At 41.8% G+C, this 15,937-nt stretch overlaps 1 protein-coding gene across 3 annotated transcripts in view; it reads right to left on the bottom strand.

Annotated features, from left to right (window-relative positions):
* The window catches only part of tp53bp2a (tumor protein p53 binding protein, 2a), a 32,320-nt gene that overhangs the window by 5,976 nt on the left and 10,407 nt on the right, over positions 1–15,937 (bottom strand). Inside the window, exons 2-13 of one of the 3 annotated variants that reach the window (XM_047152186.2) lie at positions 14,446–14,593; positions 10,000–10,113; positions 8,706–8,776; positions 8,384–8,485; positions 7,999–8,173; positions 7,725–7,906; positions 7,361–7,525; positions 3,911–3,958; positions 2,807–3,002; positions 1,137–1,256; positions 604–782; positions 21–390 (exon numbers count right to left, since the gene is read on the bottom strand). In XM_047152186.2, coding sequence (XP_047008142.1) covers positions 21–390; positions 604–782; positions 1,137–1,256; positions 2,807–3,002; positions 3,911–3,958; positions 7,361–7,525; positions 7,725–7,906; positions 7,999–8,173; positions 8,384–8,485; positions 8,706–8,776; positions 10,000–10,113; positions 14,446–14,593 — 1,870 coding nt within the window. The remainder of the gene's footprint in view (positions 1–20; positions 391–603; positions 783–1,136; positions 1,257–2,806; positions 3,003–3,910; positions 3,959–7,360; positions 7,526–7,724; positions 7,907–7,998; positions 8,174–8,383; positions 8,486–8,705; positions 8,777–9,999; positions 10,114–14,445; positions 14,594–15,937) is intronic. The other 2 variants (XM_017461578.2, XM_047152187.2) reach the window with 2 other exon arrangements.

Here is a 15,937-nt window from a genome sequence, read left to right as displayed (position 1 = left end):
GCACTTAAAGTCTCACTCACTGCTAACAAAGTTGGAGCGGTTCTGGGAACGGTTCAGTACTCCCTGCACCCCCTGCTGTAAACCTTTGCCTGTTATTGACTGCTTTGTATACATGGAGTAGATGGAGCTGGCTGCCACTGTCTGAGGTTTCTGCATAGGTGGCTCCTTAGGCTCTGGGGTGAAAGGTCGTACAGTGGCAGCTGGTGGAGTTTCCTGCTTGGAAGGTAGGGGAAGTGTGTTACTCTGAGCCGGTGGAAGAGGCGTACGCTGCTGCTGGCTGCTCGCTTTTCCCTTTCCTGGGAAGGTGCCCGCGCCTGGGAAAGGCAGATTGACCTGTCGGGGTTTGCTTGGCACAGGAGGCGGAACTTTAACTGGGTTTTTTGCAGCATTCTGCGCACAAGGGGAAAAACACGCAGTTATTTCATATTTATAAATAAATATGATTATTATAGAGGCTCTTACATTCCTACTCGAGATTTTCATAACGTTTTTACCCATTAGGGCACGACTGTTTATTTGATGAAGTTTATTAGACAGAAACAGTTTTAGTTAAATATATTAACATATAAAAAGAATGTTAATAACAAAGTCTGTTCTGCAAACCGGTTGTCTACTGAGCTTGCGTTGAACTTTCCACACTCTGCTAACCTCTCTCGCAAGGTCCTCGCTGCTCTGGTTCTTGCGCAAGGAGGCCGTGGGCGGCTCGGTGGATTCGAACATGGAGATGGGACGCGCCTTCCGGTCCTGCTGTCCTCTTTTCAACACGTCTGTGTCACCCGGAGCTGTAGGGAGAAAGGGGCAGGAGAAAAGAACACTTCTTAGCATTCGGGTCACGGCTAGAATCGGTGGAGCTGCTCGGTCATGTCTGACTTGAAATGTCTTGTCTGAACTAGACAAATATAAACCTTAAAATAATACTTTTTTTTCAGATTTGTTTTGTTTAGATTTATTTGAATGAGGTGAACGATTTATGTCTAAACCACCGACGCCGGTGCTCATTTCAACAACAAAATAAACTCTGAAATTATAAGCTGGCATCGGCGCCTTAACGCAGAGTAATGCAGTCTGCTCTTCCACCAAGAGAAACAATAATAGCTGCATTTTATTCAGTGTTATTATATAGTGAGTGTGGTCACCTTGCTCTGCGGGTACTTGGCTTGGCAGCTGGGGTGAAGTGGACTGGACATGGCTGGTGTTGGAGTCTGTGGTAGGTGAGCTCCAGTCAGACACTTTAAGCACCTTTGGTGACTGCAGTCCTGAAGAGCGACAAGTCACTACATTTATTATACAATTAATAATACTTTAAATGATTTGATATTATGGAACAACCAGCAGTGGGTTCTCAGCAGTGCACAGGATTCACTTCCTGCAACAATTTCCCAGATAAGCCAAGAATTAATCAAAGGCCGCCCCAGAGTCAGCTTTAATTAAGCAGCTGCTGATAATGTGTTCGCAGATTCAGACCGGACGGCGAGTGTACAGAAAAGAAAAGCGGACATGCTGTTCTCAGAGAGTCTATTATATAGCTGTGTGGTTTCAAACCTTAAAAACAATAAAGGAACATTATTCAGAGAGTCTTGAGTTTCATCACACCTAAACTCTCACAAACTCTCTTTCTTCATGCACATGAACAGCCAACAGTGCAAAACATCTGTGTAACTTATCTCTTGGCCCGCAGTTCTTTCGGCGGTTTAAGCAAGAATGTTTCTTCTAAAAAAAAAAATAATAATAATTAAAAAAAAAAAAAATTTGCAAACAATACAAACAGAATTGAAAACAGCAGGAATTGGATCCACTAGAAAAAAAAAAAAAGAAGGAAAAAAAAAGGTCACACTAATAAACCACAGACACGAGCACAGCGCTGGCTTTAGGAGACAAATCGGCCTGGCAGGGAACCGAGTACGTTCAACTTTCCACCACACTGTATATTCACAAAGCAGACTCGAGATAAACTTTAACTCCTGCTAATGCAGGACAGAACAACATGACAGGAAGGACAGATTCTCTTAATATTCTCTTCATATACGGATACTAAAAGTACTGCAGTCTTCAGTTCTTTTTTTTTTTTTTTCCTCCTTTTTTTTTTTTTTTTTTTTTTTTTTTAAAACTTTACCAACATGGATTTTCATCTCCTAAAAGAAAGCAGCAAAACTTCTGCAATAAAAATAAAAATCACACTTTGACAATTCTCTAGCAGAAAAATTATTACCCCAACGATATTTAACCTTAACGACGTCATATACTAAACACAAAACACAATAATGTTTTATAAAGTGTAGGGTGATTGAGTTAGGATATCAGGTCCCACAGAACTAGCTCAATCAAATCACTGGGGCCAGACGTTTGGATTCGTAGTAAAAGAAAATAGAAATCCAAATGGTGCTCGTTATTAACGCACGCTAGTCTTCACCCCTCCAGGTTGCTCGAGGTGATCTAACGTGCTCGACAGTACAAGAGGGAGGAGTCAATCAGAGACGGCTCACTGCATCACAGCACACTAATGACCAATGGTGGCTACCTTCTGAGCTGAGAGTGACATCAGAGGCGCACTGCAGCTGTGTTACAGAAACCGTCCCAGAACTCCCCTCTCCTGTGGCAAATGCAAACTAAACCTCAAAGTCACAGGAGACAGACACAGATTTCCATGTTTCTGATTAAGTGTTGTTAAACTATAAGCAAACAGAGGTGGCATTGCTCAGAGCGATCCTCATTTTCACACAGCTATTGCCCTTTGTAAGGTAAAGGACACGAGCTGGTGAAATGCTTTCGGTGCCTGCGAGTGCAATGTGGACTGTGTGTGCTGTACCTGTGCCAGGTTTGGCTGGCGCGGACACCATGCTCCTGTCCTGAGGTGGCAGTGTGGCTGTGCCGTCGGGGTAGGTGGGCTTCAGCAGGTCGTGTCTGGCTGGGCCGCGTGGCATGGTGGATGACTGGATGTACGGCCCCACTGCAGCCACGCGAGACTGACCCCCTGACTGGGGGGGCTGGCCGTCAGAAGACACCTGGACACAGAGAGAGAGAGAGAGAGAGAGAGAGAGAGAGAGAGAGAGAGAGAGAAGGGCAACAATTATTCAAGACTTTTTAATCCCATTTTATCCTCACTTAACACTCACACACATTACAAACCAAGCACTCATGACAAAATAATTATACACATTAAATTAAGTGAAACTGAAAGCCACAATAACATCAACAACACCATGACAAAATAAAATACAAAAAATAAACAGAATGATAATTAAGAAAATTTGTGAAAAATTACAAACAGAAAGGACATAATTCAGTGCAAATGTGTTATGAATTCAAAGGAGACATTTTAAAAGTTGAGGTCATAAGTTTACATACAACCCTGCAGAATCGGCAAAATGTTAATAATTAAAAATTATTATTATTTAAATTATTAACATTCTGCAGATTCTGCAAGGTGCATGTAAACTTATGACCCCAACTGTACAAGCATAAATGGTAAAAATAATTGATATTCACTTTTCACTTCCATAATAGCTCCTTTTTATTCACATCACTAGATCTTATTAATAAATTATCAACATCATCATCATCATCTTGATGTACTGTCTTTGGCATTACAGCTGCAGGAAAATACCATTAATAGCTTTACATTTAATAGATGAACTGATTATTAATGCAAAGAAGTGCTTTAAGGGAAATACCGACAAATACTTCGGACGTCTTAAGTACTGCATGTTTCATCCTTTGACAAAACAAAATGCAAGTGTTCCCCAAACTGAAAAGGAATGGCACTTAAGTCAAGCAGTGACTTAAAAAAAAAAAAAAAAAAAAAAAAAAAAAAAAAAAAAAGTCTAAATTAAAGGATCCCATAAATCCGCTACCAAATGAAGATGACTTGCATGGATGAACCGACTAACAATGTCCAAAATAGTAGTTTTACCTTGGGTTGGGTATCTTTTGAAGCCTTTTCCTTAACGGGGAAGCCATTCTTAAGGGAAACAAGAACAAAACAACTTCAGCACATTCAAAAGAGGAGTACACTGTTGTCTTGTTAGAGGAAGACGATCCCGTTCATCAAAGCACCAGGATGAGAGTGAAAAATGTTTTAGTCTGCCAGGATTGAGAATTAAATGAAAGAAAAAAAAAATCCCACTCAAAAAGCCCACTGAATCCTGGGGCAGCATGCGTGCCTGGTAGCGTCACCGACATTTCTTGGCAGTGAGGAAAGACTCAAACGTCATCTCTTTGTGTTAGTTTCGTTAATATTCTGTGCAGAGCGGTGCTAACACCAAGCATGGGTTTGTTGAAAAAATAAATAAAAATCCACTTAGACAAGTGGTCACCAGCCCTGTTCCTGGAGATCTACCTTCCTGAAGACTTCAGCTCCAACCATAATGGTGTCCATCTGAGCATCTAATCATTATAGTAAGAAGTTCTGGATCATCTAAAACAGGTGTGTCAGATTTCAGCTGGAGCTGAAACCTGCAGGAAAGGTAGCTCTCAAGGAAGAGGGTCGGTGACCACTGACCTAGACCTTCTTTGTGTTTTTGTAGAAAAGAAGAACGACTTTCACAAAAGGACAGAGTTTCAGTGCTTGGAAGAATCTTGAGGGATGGTGTGCAAGCTCTCCATTTCGAGCCTTTAGGAATCAGAGGCAGGAAATGGGTGGATTAGTAAAAGTCCTTGTTGCAGAATTGCACATGGCACCACAAACACCACCAAAACACCACAGGAAATAAAAAGGTCAAATCATCGTGTTGAAAACAGAGTCAAGAACATCAGGATAACATTTAAAATATGGGAGAAAATGTCTTCATGCTATTTTTTTTTATCCACCAGAGGGCACTTTGTGAAGCACGTTGATAACCTGAGGGTTTGAGCTGAACTGTACTGCAAGTTTTGGAATAACATTATCCCCTCCATCAATAAACTGGTAGGTATAGGAGGGGGGAAAAAAATTAATCAGATCTAGATGATAATTGTAATATTTGAACACCCGTACAAGTTCACGAACAGATATTCAGTTAACAGAAATAGTTTTACTCAATGCCAGCATGATATTTCAGCCTGTAGCCCTGCTGAAGCTGCGTGTGTGCGCGCGCTCTGACCTGGGTTAAAACTCAAACTCGAGATGTATACCAGCCACACAGTGCATGTTTATAATAATCTGACTGACAGTGCAGATATATGCACACTGTATTTACTAAACATGTCCTAGGCTGACATCTGACGTGTCATGAGATGACGCAGACGGTCAGCTAATCGGCCCACGTGTCTCGCCTCCTGTCAACTCTTCAATCTCCTCATCCTATCGTATCGCATCATATCATATCTCCACAGAGGATGGCCTTGCGCGCTTAAGAGCCGACAGGGAATGAACACAGAAATAGATGCACCGCATGAGAACAGACTGCAGCTTCAAATGAAAATAGGAGTGGGTCCGATGTGTCACTCGGGCAGTGTCAGTGCGCTGCTGGTGTAAAGCTGGCTTCATCTGCAAAGCTCAAGTACCTAATGTTGGAAATGTATCATCACTCTTTGGTCCCCTGAATGTTCCGGCCAACCACTTCCACTCGTTCCCGAGACTCAAGCGGACATTACACATGCTGCCATCTCAAACAGTTCACCTGGTATTCACATCACTAATAACAAAATGAAACATCCCATTGTTCCTTGTAGATAGCTACAGTGAGGGGAAAAAAGTATTTGATCCCCTGCTGATTTTGTACGTTTGCCCACTGCCAAAGAAATGATCATTCTACGATTTTAATGGTAGATTTATTTGAACAGTGAGAGACAGAATAACAACAACAAAAAAATCCAGAAAAACACATGTCAAAAATGTTATAAATTGATTTGCATTTTAATGAGGGAAATATGTATTTGACCCCTCTGCAAAACATGACTTAGTACTTGGTGGCAAAACCCTTGTTGGCAATCACAGAGGTCAGACGTTTCTTGTAGTTGGCCACCAGGTTTGCACACATCTCAGGAGGCATTTTGTCCCACTCCTGTTTGCAGATTTTCTCCAAGTCATTAAGGTTTCGAGGCTGAAGTTTGGCAACTCGAACCTTCAGCTCCCTCCACAGATTTTCTATGGGATTAAGGTCTGGAGACTGGCTAGGCCACTCCAGGACCTTAATGTGCTTCTTCTTGAGCCACTCCTTTGTGTGAAGGATTTCAGTCCTTCACGGCGTAGTGTGTTACCAATTGTTTTCTTGTTGACTATGGTCCCAGCTGCTTCGAGATCATTGACAAGATCCTCCCGTGTAGTTCTGGGCTGATTCCTCACTGTTCTCATGATCACTGTTCTCATGACTGTTCGCAAGATCTCACGAGATGAGATCTTGCATGGAGCCCCAGGCCAAGGGAGACTGACAGTTCTTTTGTGTTTCTTCCATTTGCGAATAATCACACCAACTGTTGTCACCTTCTCACCAAGCTGCTTGGCAATGGTCTTGTAGCCCATTCCAGACTTGTGTAGGTCTACAATCTTGTCCCTGACATCCTTGGAGAGCTCTTTTGTCTTGGCCATGATGGAGAGTTTGGAATCTGATTGATTGATTGCTTCTGTGGACAGGTGTCTTTTATACAGGTAACGAGCTGAGATTAGGAGCACACTCTTAAAGGGGGTTACCTGTATAAAGGACACCTGGGAGCCAGAAATCTTTCTGAGTGAGAGGGGGTCAAATACTTATTTCCCTCATTAAAATGAAAATCAATTTATAACATTTTTGACGTGTTTTTCTTGTTGTTATTCTGTCTCTCACTGTTCAAATAAATCTACCATTAAAATTATAGACTGATCATTTCTTTGTCAGTGGGCAAACGTACAAAATCAGCAGGGGATCAAATACTTTTTTCCCCTCACTGTAAAACAAGTCATCTTGTATGATACCGTGTGTTTGCCATGGCTGCAGTATTGGCAAAAAAATAAAAAGCTACACATTTTTAATATTACAATCTAGACAACGTCTAGTGATACAGCCTCACTGACAACATGGAGTTTTTATCTCTCAATCATAATAATAATAATAATAATAATAATAATAATAATAATAATAATAATAGGAGAGGAGAGATGTACTGGTCCCTCATGAGGTAATATAACTAATCTCTCGACAGAGATTATGACACAGCCAATCAAACATCACCTCAGACTGCTGGCTTAATGTGTTATGGCCGAATTACAAAACAGAACAAGAAGAGCAGCACATTTAGTTACGTTGTAGTGCAGTGGAGTCCCTGTACAAAACTATCTGCTACAATTTGTGGCTGTATGAGTCACCGAGAGTGCCCTCAGCCTCACTGCTGATATAATCGTGACCTTGATTTTAGCCCAATTATTATTTTGTCTGTGTAAGAGGAGCGTGATCATGTTAGTACTCACCGGAAGATTCTCTTTCTGCTGCAGCGCTGCTTTCTTCTTCCACAGGCGATCACGGAGCTCGTTGACCCGCTTGTCCATGGCGACCACCTCCTGGTTCTTCTTGTTCAAGTTCTCCCTCTGCTGCTGCAGCTTCGAGTTCTGCTCCTGGTTCATGTTATTCCTTAGCTGATTGGGAGGAGGAAATACATCTATTTTAAAACCACAGAAATCACTGACGGTGATCGTCACTGACAGTTTATAAAACCTTTAACTGAGAACATAAGCTTTTGTTGCTCAAGTACTGCAAGAACCTGCTGCATCCAAGTTGTACTATTAGAGATGGTTAAACTGGAGACTGACACTGACTGACGTTTAAGTTCCACACCTGTAGCTCTCTGTAGAGACGATCGAGCTCAGCCACGGCACTTTGATTATCGTGTAGAGCGTCCATCTTGCCGTTCTTCAGCATCTCCAGCTGCCTGCTGAGCTCCTCAACTTTCGACACTGCCACTACAAGCTCGCGCTGCTTCTGCTGGAAGAGATTGTTCATCTGCTCGATCTCCTCCACTACAAACAGGCAAACACATGTCAGACATCCCTGGACTAAAAACGTGGAGCATTTTACAGTATAATACAATACAATATCGTGCAACGCTCACCCAGTTTTCCGTTGCTGAGGCGCTTCTGCTCCACCTGACCCTTGAGAGCGCGCACTTTCTTGAGCCGAGCCTCCTGCTTCTCCACATTCTCCCTGAGGCGCTGTAACTTCTCCTGTTCAGAAGCCTGCTGGTGCTTCATCTGATCTTGCTGCTTCAGGTAGCGCAGGCGCTGCTCCTGTATGCCAAGACAAGAAAGGGTCAACGGTCGAGCGTTATAAATACACTTACTGGACAGAAAATATCTGCTTCTTATATAAAAAACAAGAATGCTGGAATCAGATCAAGAAAACACTTTACGTGCATACCATTTTTCCATTACTTCCAAATGTCATTAGAGGTTTTTTATCTCTCACTACCTTATCCCACACCTCCAAGCTTCATCTACCTTAGAGGCCAGCAGCTGCTGCTGAGCATCGATTTGTTGCTGCTGTCGTGTCGCCATCTCTTGCAGCTCAGCCACAGTCATGTCCATGCGTGGAGCAGCCACCTACAAAACAGCAAAAAAACTCAACATCCGTCCCACATCACATACCAAACACTTCTCACCAAGCTCGAGTTTCAGGAATGCAATTCACGAATGCAGCTTAAGTTTTTTCCTTTCATCAACAAATACTAGCTTTCTTAGAGGAGAAAGAAAGAAAAAAAAAAAAGTCACCTAGTTCATTATTTCGCTAGAAGAAAAACAGACATTTTGCTCACTGACTCACCCCGTTCTCCATCCTTCTATCTGGGGGACCTTTAACACCGTTCCTCCTCTGTTCCATGCCTCTGGCGTTTCCTGTAAAACATCGTTAATACGTGAATTATCTGTCATTTGACACAACGCACTCACATCTGTTAAAAACCGAGGACAAAAAAAAATGTGATCAATGGGCTGTGAAGAAATGGAGAGGGGAAAAAAAAAAAAAAAGACCCACTTTCGGTGGATGGATTGAAGCAGGGGTCACCTGCAGGTAAGAAAAACAGTCAACTCAAAATTAGCACCAGGCCTCACTAGAACAAAGGACACTGTGTGTTCCTGTGACTGGCGATGAGCCACACATTTAGCATGGTTCTCTGAACAAGAAGTCACAGGTCATGGAGGGAAATAATGTCACAGGACCAATAAGTCCAATCATCCTCTGGCCGGGGTTCAAGATTGGCATTTATATAATGCTTACAGGCTACTTTCACACACGTTTAGATTGAAGGGTAAAAGGGGTTAGAGCGGGACTGAGAAAAGATTATGCAACCTACTTTATGCCAAATGAGTGTTGCCAAAAAACAGGACTTATGCAATTTATACAAAATAATCAATAATTTCTCAGGGAAATTAAGCTAAGATAAGGTAAGCTAAGCTAAGCCAAGTCTCTGGTTGAAGCTCCTGGTTCTCCAAAACTACACTTAAAACACACATTTAATTTTTCACATAATCAAGTGAAATCCTCTCCGTAATGACCTGGGATGAGAAGCAGTGCTGTAGCTTCTCAGGGTATTTGGGTACTGATCCGTTTCCTTGATGGGGAAAGTTATTAGAAGCTTTCTTTCAAGTCACTCACGTTCATCCACTTCAGCTGAGATCAGAAAGCTGTGCTAAATTCACCTGGCTGGGATCACAGTATCCTTATTATGATACACCTCTGTTACCATACAGTGATCAAAGTTAAACTCACCTGAATCACATTATGAAACTAATCATGCTAATCTCACCTGACATCACACCACAATAAACTAACCACACTAAACTCACCTGGTCTCACACTACAATAAATTAATCACGCTAAACTCACCTGGTCTCACAATACAATAACCTAAGCACACTAAACTCACCTGACATGACAGTGTGACAAAATAATCACGTTACACTCACTTGAAACACGCCGTGATAAACAAATCACTCTGATCTCACCATGCTCAAGTACCTTAATCACAATATGCTAAATTCACCAGTCTTGTGCTTGACTAATCATCGTACTAAACTCGCATGCCTTGCTCCATTGCTACTTATCGAGCTGAACTCACCTGGCTCGCGGCCGGGAACTCTCTCGTGGCGCAGGAAGAAGCGGACCTCTGATCTGCGTGAGCCCCAGCGCTGCAGTAGCTCCAGCATCCTTTCGCCCTCGCCCACAGCTCGCTCTGCGCGCACACACACACACACACACACACACACACGGGTCAGCCCACGCCAATAACCTCGCCGTGCAAGGACAGCAGTGACCGAGTGCTGACACACTGCTGGTGCAAGGTCTGAACTGCTGATGAGACACTCCTTCACAATATTCTGACTCACTTGAGGATTCTGGAGGATTGTACTAAATGTATTAAACAAAAAGCCTAGAACTGACAGCGTAGAATATCAAACACAGTTGGGTGAATCTGTTTACTGTAGTAAATTTGTAGGATCCCAGATTCCTTCATATTGTTTGCAGCATTACATGTTTATCTCGTAGTGTGACATGAATTTTCTTGTGGTTTTTCCCCACAGTGCAGAGCATTTTCATTGCCCAGTTTGATCAGAATAATAAGGATAATGACGTGTCCCATGATGTAGGACGGTTTTTCATGTGGTCTATGATCACTCTACAGTAATCTCGTCCGTGGATGCTGCATTTCCCGTTTATATCAGAATATGTTTCTGCTTGGCTACTATTACTATGTGTCTTAACTGTGTGTGGTGGAACAGAAATAGTACACAGTGTTAATTTTAAACTAACGAATCTCAATATATGGTTTAGGACTAATTTTACACTCCGGCTTAAGTGTGTAATTAACTTTATTTCCATCTAAAGATGGTCCTTTGCTTTTTCAATGCAGCTAACAGCAGAGCAGAACTCATGCTTACTTTGAAAACACACCTCTCGTATGTGTAACCTCTCGTAGAGCGGTAGGCAACTCGTATACAGATCGATGGATAGAGAGACAGACAGATAGGCAGGCAGTTAACAGGGAGAAAGACCGATGCAGCCTTACCACTGACTGGTAGGAATCACCAAGAATTTAGAATTAGAATTTTATGAGGTCATTGTGTATTGCTGTCTGTGTGGAAGGGTCAATGATATAGAATTAGAATTTTATGAAGTCACAGTGGACTGCTGTCATGGGGTATTGCTGTCTGTATGGAAGGGAGTAAATGATATAAGAAATGCGTGAATTACATTGAAAGACGTATTACATGGAGCGATTTCTTATAAGAAATTCCAGGAACTTTGCCTCTGCGACGGCAGAGATATTGGTGTTTCTTAGATTATAGCTTCAAAACTAAGATGTATACTGATGGGTGTATATAGAGAGAGAGATAATAACGGTCAAAATATTTGCTTACGGAAAGAGTCCGGTTCGAGCAATAAATAAGTAAAAAGAGTACTTATTAAGAAGCGCAAGAGGCGCAGTATTTTTGCGGCAGGGTATTATCAATTGGCATGTCCCTTTGACTCATCCCAACATATCAGTGGTACATGATACATTTGGCGAATTTAACACACAAGTAAATTTTACTGAGATAAAAAAATAAAATTATAATTATTTTTATTTAAAAAAAAGAAGGGAAGAGACAACTAAGTCCTACCAAATTGCTGTATGTGGACTCGCCCTCACAGGTAAACTCTTCTGCATTCTTAAGGTTTGCTCTATTGAACCTATAAGTTATATGATTAATTGAATATCTAGAGATTTGGCACACATTTTGAACCTTTTCTGTCTGTGCACAAGAATGCATATTCACTTGATTTTCACAGCATGTTAAACTGATTAAAACTTTGAAAGTTATAGAAGGTGTAAAAAGAAAAAAAAAATATGGGGAAAACATGTAGCAAAGCACATCCTGTGACACATGCTATGGTATGTACAGGGTGCACATATGTTGATCCTAATATCACATTTATGCATATGAATTAAGGGAAGCATGTTTGAACCAATATGATGTATGGGTTAAAGAATGTGCTTTTCCTGAAAAAGGTAGTTTTATTCTCAGACAGTTGAAACAGTTCTCAGACAACTGAAACTTAATTTAGAGACAAAGGAGAGAGAGAGAGAGAGAGAGAGAGAGAGAGAGAGAGAGAGAGAGAGAGACCCCTAAAACAAAGAACGAAGCTCAGTTTTTGGCTGACTGGAAGGCATTTGCTGAATGGAAGAGCGAGGCACATAAGAGAGAGAAAAAATGTCAGGCAGGGCTTTCATCTGTTTCTCAGTGTGCTAAATTGCAGAAAGCCGATCCCGACCTGGACTCCGCCCCACCACGATGCCCACAGCCAGTAAGGAGGGAGGAACCTGCAGTTTCAGAGGCACCTCCTCATGATGAAACAGCCCAGCCTACACCACTCTATCAGAATTGAACCACCAACCCCCACCGAACTATGCTCTAGCTGTCCTACCTTCACCGGTGGCGTTACACACGAGATCCCAAGTGAAGGGACCAACAACATTGCTGCCTGAGGGCTTCAGACCAACAAAATCAGACAGAGAAGGGACAGTGCACTCTGTGGAAAATGCCCCAATACAAGAAGTGGCCAGAGAAGGAGGCCCTATGCTAGTTCAGGAACCCTAGACATTGGAAGACATCAGGAGCAGCATGACTCATCTGCCGGCGCTCCACGAAGTAGGAGGATGAAAGTTTGTTGATGAACTTCAGATATTCTGCAGAGAATTCAGACCCACCACTCATGAACTACGACGACTGCTCATGGCGAAACTTGGCACGGACTGGGTCAAGGTTTCACGTGAATTCCCAGGGGATGATATCCGCCTGATCAGCCCACAGTGGGAAGATGAAGTCAACGCAAGGTACAGAGCACAAATCACGGTGCTCCAGCAAAGGCTGACGAACACCTTTCCTGTGTGAATGGACATGACAAAAAAACCAAAGTGCAAGCAGCAAGATTCAGAGATCGTATCACAGTACCTGTCCAGGCTCACTGAGATCCATGACACAAACTCAGGCTTGGAGAAGTCCGACGCTCTGGCAGATGGGCAGGTGGCCTTCACAGCATGAGAGGCACACCTCAGAAACAGCTTTTTTTATTAATATTTATCTATTTATTTAATTTAACAAAAAATACATTAAATTTGCATGGTACAGTCAGTACAGTTTATTTTTGTAATAAAGTTCAGCAATATTTTACTTTGAGTGTTATGTTTTCCTTCAGTATCAATTTAATCAACCGATAGTAATGGGTTTAAATCTGTTATGGGCAGGTACCGGTCCAACTTAGATATCGGGTATCTCTAAAATCCACTCTCAATCAACCTGTAATACTGAAGGGTCTTAACAAATTTCCTTAAGCTAGAACACCTGAGAGTGAACACGTATAGACTGACTGTGTGGATGTAGGGAAGTATATTCGGTTTAAAAGGTGTAAGGATTTGGGATCAGTGAACAATCCTAGGCTGCGTTTAAGTTAAAAGTGAGTTTTGTTTCTGCTGTAAATTCATTACTATAACTGTACACTCAGTAGCGGAGAAATGCTTTCTCTTCGACAAAAACACCTGATGAATATCCACATGAATGCTGCAGAACTGCTTCAGCTCGACTGACCGCCATTCCACTTTCTACTTATCCACATACCGGTTAGTCATTAACTCGAGGCGGTTTCGATGCCAAACAGGAAGGATGTTATTGTTCAAAATCTAAACTACTTCGAGCGCAGGAACACTCAGCTCCCTACATACACAATCATTTAGTAACACTTGAAGAAAAACTTCCTGTCCGTGACGTCAGCTGCACTGATAAACACGCCGAGGTGTCAAGGCCTTTCCAGGTACTCGAGCTGAAACGTTCAGAGACACGGAACGTGCTCGAAGACATGTAACCATGGCAACAGGCCACAGCAAGCCCTCAAGTGCTTGAGAGCTGAACAAGAGTCTGAACACAATACATTGTACCCAATAATCCCTGTGCAAATCCCTGCACTGCTTTCACTCAGACACCTGGAGCTTTCTCTCCTTTACATAAGAGCTCATGGGACTTCTAGGAGCAATTTGGTTTAAGTAGTTTGTTATTCAAACTAATGTCACACACATAGAAGAATGAACTTACAGAACATGGACATGGCCTTTGTTTAGATTTCGTAATGAATGCAGTTTATATATACACACACATACATATATACACACACACACACACACACACACACACATACTCACTTTTGTGAGATACTGTATATACACATACATACACACACACATATATATATATATATATATATATATATATATACACATACACACACATATATATATACACACATACATTATATATATATATACACACACATATATATACACACATACATACATACACACACACACATATATATATATATATATACATACACACAACGATATCTAATAATAAAATGTTTTTCAAATTTGTTTAAAGCTGCCTTGTGTGCACTGATTGTTCTTCAAGGGAAATAAATGTGTGTGTGTGTGTGTGTGTGTGTGTGTGTGTGTGTGTGTGTGTGTCTCTCTTACCAGATCCCCTCCACATCTCAGATAAGTGGCAGTCCATCTCTCCTGGCTCCTTGCAGAGCTCCACCACATCATGGCACACCGTCTCCGGAGTTATGGGCACCTCTGTGAAATGCTGGTCGTTGTTGCTGAGGTACACGGTCAAGAACATCTGCCAAGAGATCGAGAAGGTGGTCAAGAACTTATGGAACCTTAGTTCTGCTCCAGATGCTGGTCCTGAATTCAGAGGTGGAGACAAATTTCAGCTTTTATTTCCTGTTATTTATATGTAGACGTGTTAAACGACAAAGAACATATCGCGTTTTGCGTCAGGCCACCTGATTTGTAGGTGAGCAAAAAATATTGGAACACGCAACTGACGGGCATTTCTTGTTACGCAGGTGTGTCCTGTTAGATTGATTGTTTAAACAATAAATAGCTCTGAACATCTACCCTGGGTTTGAGCCTTCAGTTTCACTTGAGAAGTCGGCATTCATAATTAAAAAGTATAAACCAACATGATCAGAGAGCTGTCTATGGGAGAAAAGCAAACCATTTTGAAGCTGAGAGGATGGGGAAAATCAATCAGAGGCACTGTGTAAAAAGCAGGCATAGACAATACAACAATTTGTAATGTCTTGAAAAGAAAGAAACCACTCATGTACTGAGCAACAGACACCAAATGGCCAAAGAAAAACAACAGCAACTGTATTCAAAGTTGACATTCATAGTCCTGCTTGTTTTTCCGTTACTGAGGTTTGGATTAAACCCATTTAATTCAACAAATCAGTCAAACAAGCTATTAACTATAAGAACTCCATAATAAATATATAAAAACAGATTCCCTTGCTATGCTTTACAGAACCACTAAAACCATAAAAAAAGACTGTCAATAATATAAAAATCTCTCCCATCCTGCTCTTTAAACCATTCATTACACAAACATCTGGTGATTTAAAACCCAAAGCAAATGTCAGTGAGTGGAGTGCACTGCACTGAGATTGAGCACCAGCGTCGGAGCTTTCTTCCTCACGGCTTCGTCTTGGCATGAGCTTAAGCTAATTAGCTCCTCACATACGAAAACAAACCAAGTCCTGGAGTTTACTTCGCTTGCTCTGTAAACAAACAGTACTCGCAGGAACCCAGGGTCCTGTAATTGAGATTATGTAAAACGGGCAGATTATGTTTGTAAGGGACGAGGCTTTAAGAGAGGAGGTAGAGAGGGAGTGAGCGTTTAATTACAGCAGATGCAGACTGTGCTGCTCCAATCACTCAGCACTAACTTAATGATCCACAGAGCGAGTGTGCTCGACTCAGCACTGGAGAGAAGGAAAAAAAAAAGAAAGAAAAAAAAAAAGTTGGCATGTGGATGGATGTGACCTTCATTCGACGCCAACTATGTGAAATATCACCTGTACAGCCCACAGGCAAGGACAGAGACGCAAGAACGGCTGAAGGTGAAAGACTGATGACATTTTTATCTATGCACAATATTACATCGTTGATTTAAGACATA

This window comes from Ictalurus punctatus, chromosome 29 (assembly GCF_001660625.3).
Source record: "Ictalurus punctatus breed USDA103 chromosome 29, Coco_2.0, whole genome shotgun sequence".
Taxonomy (NCBI): domain Eukaryota; kingdom Metazoa; phylum Chordata; class Actinopteri; order Siluriformes; family Ictaluridae; genus Ictalurus; species Ictalurus punctatus.
Note: the sequence above shows the minus strand (reverse complement) of the source record. Positions and strands in the feature narration are given on the sequence as shown.